Raw genomic sequence first — 8,958 nt, 5'->3', positions numbered from 1 at the left:
TACAGGGTTCTTCTGCTCAGATCATAAATGTGCACCCTATTTGTTTGCCAGTAATTAAGACTACTCGTACACATTTAATTAACATTTTCACAAGCATCAAGTCTTAGCTAAGTATCTCCACCAACAGGAAGTTCTAGAATTATACCGTGCGAGCCCTAAGGATTTGGAGAACATTATACACCCATCTTAATCCAAAAAGTTGGGTGCCTGATTAATGAGGTCTCGATCACGGCCAGTCTGTATATTTAGGTCAGGCCTGTTTGTGCAGCTTTATATGCTCAGTGCTTAGCATAAGTCTAGACACACAGTGAGACCTCAGTAAATATTTGTTGAATTTGAATAAATCCTGTTAAAAAAATCTCACTTGGAGACATCAGCTGTGACATCTCTTGCTGCTGCTTCTCCCAGAAGTTCCTGGTATAACCCAGGACTGACAGCAGGGGGCGCACAGGGGTTGTTACAACACCAGAGGGACCAGCACAAATTCCCAAAGGGGACTGGATTTTGACCAGGCCTCAGAAGCCTGAAGTGACCTCCCCTCCCCAAGTTGATGACACATTTCCTAAGGTACAAGTGGGAGAGTGAGCAGAGGGAGCAGTGTTGGGCCTCAGAACCCACTGAATTAACTCCTAAGAGAACTCTTCTTTTGCAAAGAGAATGCACGAAAAGAGAAGGAAGAGCAGCCAGCCTCCCACAGCTGTCAGCCTGAGACAGCTGCTCTCACCTCAGTCCATCTAGGGAAGGGGCTACAAAGCAGACAATCTTTATTCACAACTGGGGCGGCAGACGGGAGAGACCCCCGGGTCAGTCCAAAAGCAAAGATATTGGGGAGGTGGGGAGATGGAGTAGGGCAGGGACTCAGCACTCGTCCTCGCCCAGCAGGGCATAAGGGTTTCGGGCGGCCAGGCTGGACCCTGGAGCCGAGGTTGGGGTGTCCTCATCCCCTTCCCCCTCCTCATCCGCATCCCGGTCCTCCTCTCCCTCCTCCTCACAGGAGCTGCTCAGCTCTTCCTCTTCCTCCTCCTCCTCGTCACCCGCTGGCCCCACCCTGCCCTGCAAAACCACCAGCTCCATGGTCTCTGGATGGGACTCCCAGGTGCCTGGGGAACCAAAACAGAAAAAGAATGGGGGAAGAGTTTTGAGCAAGACACTAATGCCAGGCAAAGATGGGGAAGAGGCAAAGACTAAGAATAACAACCATTTTTATAGCTGCTGGCATTCATTTGTTCACTCATTCATTCACCCTCTCCTGTGCTGCGTGCAGAACAGAAGCTTTGCACACATTAACTCCCATCTTGACCACCTCCTTGCCAGGGGTTTTGTAGATCGTTAAAGTCATCTCAGACCTGCTTAGTCACACGGAGCTGGCCGATGGGGGCAGAATCCGAATCCTCACACAGTGTGGCCACAAGCCCACACCCTCCTGCCTCTCCTACAGCAGGGGCTGGGGAGGATCACCAGCTGACTGACCTTTCTGCTCATTGTAGCCCGGGGGATGAAAACACAGGCTGAGGCGGCCATCCAACGCCAGCCGCAGGAGGCTGTTGGCCGCTCTGTACACATCGTTTCGGGCTGCCTTGGCTGTCTTGTAACCACGTTTCTCTGCCCAGGCTGGAGGGAGAGAAGGATGGGGATGGAAGACCATCAACCGAGCCCAGTCACCATCATCCCACACCCCTAATACAGTCCTTCCAGTTTCCCCCAGATTATTCCAGGCCCGAGATCTTGCTGGCCCTGAGACATGAGTCTATGGGTGACCAGCCAGCTGCCCCATCACGATGGCAGGACCTCTGAGGAAGAACAGGAGAGGAGACAGGGCCAGGGGAGGAAAGCCAGGCATATGGAGCCCACCTTCACAGATGTCCCAGGCACACCAGGGGTGTTCTGCGGAAGGGTCCTCGGCCTCTGGGTGGCGCAGATGGAGCAGGGCCTGCACGGGGATCCGGGAGGCCAGGTAGCCCACGGCGGTGTATGGCTCCTGGATCTGGGCGATAGGGTAGATCCCTGCCAGGACCTGAGGGGAGGTAAGAGCACTCAGCACCTGCCTCTATCTCCTGCCTTCTCCCCACTGCTGGCCCCTCTGCCCTTGTACCTGCAACTGCCTGGGCAGAAGCGAGGGAAATATAAGGCCAGGACAGTCACAGAGCTTCACGGAGGGAGTGAGAAAGTAGGTCTGAAAGTATCGGGTGTGGCCCGGGGTTCTGGAGACACTCACAACCTTCCGGCCTACCAGCCCGTTAATCAGCGAGGACTTGCCCACATTGGGGAAACCTAAGGAAGACAAGGAAAATTAACACTGACAAGATCCTTACTCTGTGACAGGTAAGACACGGTGCTGTAGCTATAGATGAATGGGAGACTAAGGCACAGAAAGAAAGGACAAAAGCGGTACAACGTCAAAAGTTACAAACCAGGCTCTGGCCTCCCAGCGCCAGGATCTCCCAGAGGTTTCCTCCACCCCCTTCTGTGGTCTTACCCTGGGCCTGTCACTTCACACCTTCCAAATCCCACCTACAAGCACCTCTCTCTCTGCCCAGACACCTCACCTTTCCAGCTCACTTATTCTGGATCCTCTATTCCAATGAGCCTCTGACCCTGACCAACATGGGCTCATGCCCTCACCTCCCTTCTTACTCAACTTAGATTCCATGGTCCAGCGCAACAGCCAGTCCCTTTCAAGGAGCTTCAACTCCCTGGCCCTGCCTCTCCCCTACTTCTTAGTTATCTGGCAAAACTCCAACCTCGTAAAATGCAACTCTGCCTGGTCAGCGGCTGACTGAGGCTGGGCAAAGATGCACCCTGGTGCTGACTGTGCTCTCTTTACAACACACTCAAGCGCAGCTGGTCCTTGGTATCCACAGGTACCGAACTCCAGGGAGGCTCAGGTCCCTTATATAAAATGCAACAGTACAGTTAGCCCTCCATAGCCATGGGATCCTTGATTGTATCTCCTCTCGAAAGGGGCTGGCGGGACAACTCTCCTTTGACAACCCCATTCTTCTGTCCCCTTTATAGTAAAACTCCTTAAGACTTGTCTATTTTTTGTCACCACTTCTTCACGCCATCTTCTTTGAGACTATAAATTATAACACACACACAAAATATGTAAAACATAAGCAGGCCTGATGAATCCCCACATCACCCACCCCTGAGCCCAGAGTGACTCACTTCCTCAGAGGCCCCATCCGTTCCTTCTTGATCATAACCCTCTCCCTGTGCTCCTGGAAGCCTGATCCCCAGGGGTACAGAATTCTGCTTCTTCACTTTCCTTTCACTTCTATGGCCTGTGAATCCTGAATGGTTGGTGCAGTTCAGTTCTACAGCTTTGGACCCTTACACAAATGGGATTGTACAGTACGGATGCTGTTGTAGCTCCTTTCTCATACAACATCACCATGTCATTGCCCATCCTCTCGTCCGCCATCCTAATCTGGCTTTCTCTTCTCCACCCACTGAAACCTCTGATCTCCATGTTGCCCAACTTGCTGAGCAAGTCTCTGTTCTTACCGCTGTTGACCTGTCAGCAACAGTCAACACGACTGAGCCCTCCTCTCCTCTCCAAACTTTCTTCATTTGCCTGCTGGAATACTCTTGATTTCGTTCTCCTTTGCCCAGCCTCTAAATACTAGCATAGTCTCTTCTCCATCTATCTCCTCTCCCACATCTCATCCCACCCCATGGCTTTAATCACCATTTATGTCCACTACTGGCTTCCCAAGTTTAAATCTCATTCAAATTCAAATCTCCAGTCCTCTCCTCTAAGCTCTTGGCCCACTGCCTAGTCAGCGTCTCCACCTGGGATATTTAAAAAGACTCTCAAACTTAATTTGATTCCCTTCCCCAATCCCTCCAAATCTGCTCCTCTCCCAGTCTTCCTACCTCAGTGTTCCCACTGCTCAGTATAAAACTTTGTAAGTCCTTCTTTATTCTTTGCTTTCTCTTACGCAACCCAAGTGCAACTCCTCAGCAATCTCCTGTTTTCTACCTTCAAATTACATCCTGACCTATCTCCCCATCTCTGCCTCTGTTCTGAGCAAGTCTCACCTCTTCCCTAGACTGAGACTGCCTCTGACCACACTCTCTGCTTTGTCTCGCTCATCCCTACCATTTACATTCCTTTATCCCCCACTGAGAGCAGAGACAAAGCTCTGAATTAAGAGAAGATTCTCTTTACAATAGACTAGAAGAGTTAAGACCAAGAAAGAACCTGACACTTGCTAAGCTCTTGCTATGATTTATGATGGACTAATTACTACAACTAAAAAACTTAATATGTAAGTTACATAACAGTGACCACTTCACAGCAAGCATCACACAATTTTAACAATTGTTATTACTACTATCACAATTTGTCAGACTTTGTTAAGCTCTCTCTACACTCTTCTCCCATTTCCTCCCATCCATTCTTTTAACTGAGCATCACTGTCCTCATTTTTCAAATCAGAGTCACTGAGACTGAGAGTTGGTAGATACCTTGCTCGAGATCAATAAGCTGAGAAGGCAAACTTAACTCATGTGTCCTGTGATCATTCTGCCATAGCAGACAGCGTCCTCTGGCCTCAGAGACCCTGGAGCCTAAAGGGACCTGACCACCTTCTCTATTTCCCACATACTGAAACCCTGTGCCTCCTAAGCAGCTGCTACTTCCTTACCCACACAGCCGATGGTCACCACCCCGTCCTTGTAGCGCTCCCGAGTGGGGCCCGTCGGCTCCAACGCTGAGTCAGTCTGCTGCTCCACCAGGACAGCCGGCCCGTCCTCCTCTTCCTCCTCCTCCCCGGAGCCGTTACCCCAGGTGGCCCCGGCCACATCCCGGGCAATCTTCTCCCGCCAGCTGCTCAGGTCCACTGTGCAGGGAAGGAGAAAGAGGAGGTGGTTCCCTCAGGGCCGCGTCCACAACGGCGGAGACCGTGCTCTGCACAGCCAAGGTGTGGCGCCCTCTGGATCTCGCAGAGCCAAGCTGCATAACAGCAACCTCCCCCGCCTTCGCTTGACCCCACCCTGGAATTGGGTGCATTTCTGAGTTTCTAAAACGCACCAGCAAGACTGAAGGCAGTCAGCCGAGGGAAGGTAAGCAAAATGATTTGGGGCCCTGGGTACCCACCACTGGCCCCCATGCCTCCCCTCGAAGGGGCACATACCTTTCCCTGCAGTGATGGCTTCACAGGCTCTCAGCAGCTGCTCTGGCCCCAGAGCCCGAGTCCATCCTCTTCCCCGCCTCCGACTCTTCTTCAAGACTGAGATCAGAGGGTGCAAAAGCATGAGCTCACCCCACGGGGCTCAGGTGCCCCCTCTCTCCCACCATCCTCAGACCCCAGATCAGGTCCTCCCTTTTGTCCCCTGCCCTCCCCCCCACATCTCCCACACTGCCCTCCTCACTGCCCACTCACCGCTGCTAGGGTCCTGTGGGGTGCGGGGATCCCGAGGGAAAGAGGTGAAAAGGACAATGTGGAGCTGGGGATAGTGTTGATGAAAATAATGCTTCCAGGCAACCACGAGAGCTGGCGGGGCCAGATCCACCTTGTTCAGGACAAGCACCAGGGCCAGCCCAAGCTCTCCAGTCACGTACTCGTAAAGTGCTGGTGGGAAATTCACAACCTGGAACAGGATGTAAGAGGAGGGAGTGATGCAAGGTCAACCCAGAGCTCTCTGCCTGCAGCACCCTACTCAGCAGGCACAGCTTGGAGAGAAGACCCTGGCGGTAGCAGATCCTGGGGTAACAAGGACAGATCAGCCAAACTGAACTAGGGAGACAGCAGCGGTGGGCATCACCTATATGTTTGTTTCTGGGCATTCCCTGGGGCCTGATTAGGGATGGTAACTAGCTAAAAACAAGGAGACGGACCTAGCAATCGGGGGTAAATGCTAGGATCACTCACAGGGATGAGGGCTAGGAGAGAAATTAATATCTATTTTTACACACATCTGTCTACATGTGTACACAAGCTTATGTGTCGGCATGCACGTGTGAGGTTTGCATTGAGCACGTGTAGCTGTTTGAGTGTGTGAATGCACACGTATGTCTCCGAGTATGTAGGAGTGTATGTGTACATGTTAAGGACCTCCAACCTAAATGTCCACACAGACTTCAGACCTCCCTTTCCCCCGCTGGAGAACAACAGTGAAGTAGCACAGCCAGATCACAGGAGAGCCGTCCAGCAGCATGTCTAGAGCCTTAACCACTTACCCTAGCATCCCAAGTGAGGCTGAGTTCTGTAGTGACACATATGGCAGGGAAGCCCACTTCACAGGCTTCCCTGGAGCGCCACACTGAGACTTCCTATTAGCCCTGATGTGCTAGGAAACAGGAATAGTTTTCCATCAAAGGATTAAAGAACAGGAGAGGCAGTTGGCCAGAGGAGGAGTGACAGGCTCTGACACTGATGAATAAAGACTGAGTTCCCGACTGCAGACTTCAGCAGTGTAGAGGAGACTGGAATGGAAGGGATTACCTCTCTGTCTCCCAACTACTGCCCCTGCCTTTTACCCCACAAGAACCTCCCTCCCTCCAGCCCCTTGCCCACCCTCATCCCAGGACTCACTGGATGTCGGATATCAGTAATCAGCAGAACAATATCAGACATCTCTAACACTCGCCACAGCTGCCTCCATGTCTGAAAAGACAGTATCAATGGAAGAGAACTTGAGCCCAGAGTCACTCTGCAGCCTGACTCAAACCAACTGGCCATGGGTGACTATGCCCACTCCTGTCCCCACTCAATTCTCACCTCCAGATTGTGCTCAAAGTAGCTGAGTTTCTCAGAGGTGTAAGCCCCATGAATCTTCCCAAGATACTCCTGGAAGCTCCGTTCCTCCTGGCTCATCAGTTGCTCCTTAGACATCTCATAGCTCCAAGGAGGACGTCGGGGAAAGTCCAGGACTGAGTAATCAAGAAAAAGTCCAAATAAGTTTTGAGATAGTTTCAAGACTCAAGGGTGCTTGTCTCCCAGACCTCTTCTTCCTCCCAGTCGGCTCTTATTCTTACAAACTCCTTTCCCCAGCCCACTGCCTATCCCAAGCATCCAGGCGCTGAGCTCTCCCTCACCAGAGCCGGGCTGGTAGACCTCCCGGATGTCCAGCTCCAGCAGCTCCGCACTGACGGGCTGTAGCACTTGCTCCCGGGCAGCTCTCTTTCTCCTCTCCACTTCCTCCCGGCTGTCTCGCTCAAAATGCAGCCGGTATCTAACAGAGAAGGGACCACAGCATCCATCGCAATCCTTGGCCACAAACTCTTCTCTCCAGACTTCAAGTCTCGCTTCAGTCGGCCCTCCCCCAAATCTCTTTCGTGCAACAACAGGCCTTCCCCTAAGTTTCGTCCAGAAAAAGCCAAACTCTCTCCAGGCTCTGCGGAAGGGAAGATTGTGGCCCGCTCCACAAGCTTCCCTTGCGCCCCAGCGGCCCGCTGAGAACCGTGGCATCCCAGCCCTCCCCCCATCTCCAGTTTCAAGCCTCCACCAGCAGCAGCCCGCTTTTCCCCCAACGCTCTGACTTCCGGGTAGGCGGGGAAACCTGGGCCAGAGCCCCCCGCCCACTCTCACCGATTTGGGTCATAGCCTCGCGGGCCCAGCCCTTGGGAAGGTTGCTGGTTGAGCCTGCGGATGTGATGGGTCACAGACTCCCCGTCCGAGGTGTCGGTCTGCTCCTCCCGCCTCTCTCGGCTCCCGCTGCGGCTGTTGGAACTGGATCGCAGCCCATCTTGAAGCCCTGCGGGGAGGAGCCGGTGACGCCAGTGCTGGCCAGTTCTCAGGGGCCAAAAGACCCCCTCCCCGGTCGGCCTGGCTCCTCCCCACACCACCGCACTTCTTTTGAGACCGGGCCCTCCCACCTACTCTGCCCAGGACCCTCCCGGATGTGCGTGGGGGGAGGCACTCCTCCTCCAGGGATCTGCGGGGATGGCGCCCCGTTGGAGCTGGAGGGATTCCCCTCCCCCAACTCTCCATCCTTCCCCACCCCTTCCAGATGTAGGGGGCTGGGGTGAGGGAATCCCCTTCGCGGTCGCCCACGCGCGTCGGCACGCGGCCGCCACCCCCTCCCACGCCTCCCAGAGGTGAGGCGGGCACACCCCTCCTTCCAGATGTGCGGGAGTCCGAGCCCCGCCCCCTCCTCTGGCTCCCGCACTGACCTCGCTTCCGCTCCCGCTTGTCCTGCAACTGCTTTTTCTTCTGCTTCACGCTGAAAGGCTTCTTCCTCGGCATGGCCCGGACCAGTCACCTGGCCCGCCCTCCGCCGAGCTCCCGCCGCCTCAACTGACTCCCCCCGGGGCAGCCCCCGCTGCAAGGGCCCGGGACCCTGGAGGGGGCGGGGCTGGAAGGTGACGTCAGCGGGCGGGCCGGGCCGCTGCGCCCGGGCGGCCCGGGTGGAAGACAACGGGGGAAATACAGTCACTTCCCAGTGAGAGCGAGGCGAGAGGATGATGCAGGGTAGGCTACCCGCACGTGAGAGCCAGTGGCACTGAGAGGGCGCTGCGGCGGCGAGGAAGGAGGCGCGCGTGGGAGGATCGGGCTAACTTCGTCACGGACGCTACCAATTCGCCTTCAGAGGAGGGGGGACGCGTGTCATCACTACCTTGCGCGCCGGGAAGAAGATACCACTCACCTGGAGGGGGCGGTGGAGCGGAGGGCGGGTCCTACCACCTGGGGAGAAAGGGGCGTGGACGCGCATACGCTACTTTTCCAATCCTCCAGCTGGGCCTTAGAGGAAAGGCGCGACTGCGCGTCCCGGGAAGGAAGCAGAGTTACTGAACTACAATGGGGGCCGGGTCAGAGGTCTTGAAGGGCGGGTGGCGGTCTGGAGAGCCCTGGGCAGCGCCCTGCTGGGACCCAAATTCCTTGTGGGAATGATGATAAGAAGCAGGCTTACAGATCATAAGTGCAAGCGCCGCCGAGGAGAGAAACGCAGGTGGGACAAGGATTTTTGGAGGGAGGTCATAGGGCACCAAGTTGTGCCTGCAGCTGTTAC

General features: G+C 54.7%; 1 protein-coding gene across 1 annotated transcript; it reads right to left on the bottom strand.

Moving 5' to 3' along the window:
* Window positions 1-747: 747 nt before the first annotated feature.
* Window positions 748-8,260, bottom strand: GNL1 (G protein nucleolar 1 (putative)). The gene is made up of 12 exons (XM_043450106.1): window positions 8,123-8,260; window positions 7,539-7,704; window positions 7,046-7,182; window positions 6,729-6,880; window positions 6,543-6,614; window positions 5,391-5,598; window positions 5,142-5,237; window positions 4,653-4,847; window positions 2,093-2,271; window positions 1,852-2,014; window positions 1,471-1,611; window positions 748-1,100 (listed from the first exon to the last, which is right to left on the bottom strand). Exons 1-12 carry the CDS (start codon window positions 8,193-8,195, stop codon window positions 859-861), a joined length of 1,824 nt encoding a protein of 607 aa, XP_043306041.1. The 5' UTR covers window positions 8,196-8,260; the 3' UTR covers window positions 748-858.
* Between the last annotated feature and the right edge of the window lie 698 nt (window positions 8,261-8,958).

Source organism: Cervus canadensis, chromosome 28 (genome assembly GCF_019320065.1).
Source record: "Cervus canadensis isolate Bull #8, Minnesota chromosome 28, ASM1932006v1, whole genome shotgun sequence".
Lineage (NCBI taxonomy): Eukaryota > Metazoa > Chordata > Mammalia > Artiodactyla > Cervidae > Cervus > Cervus canadensis.
The sequence above is the reverse complement of the archived record's forward strand: the minus strand, read 5'-3'. Positions and strand labels throughout refer to the sequence as shown.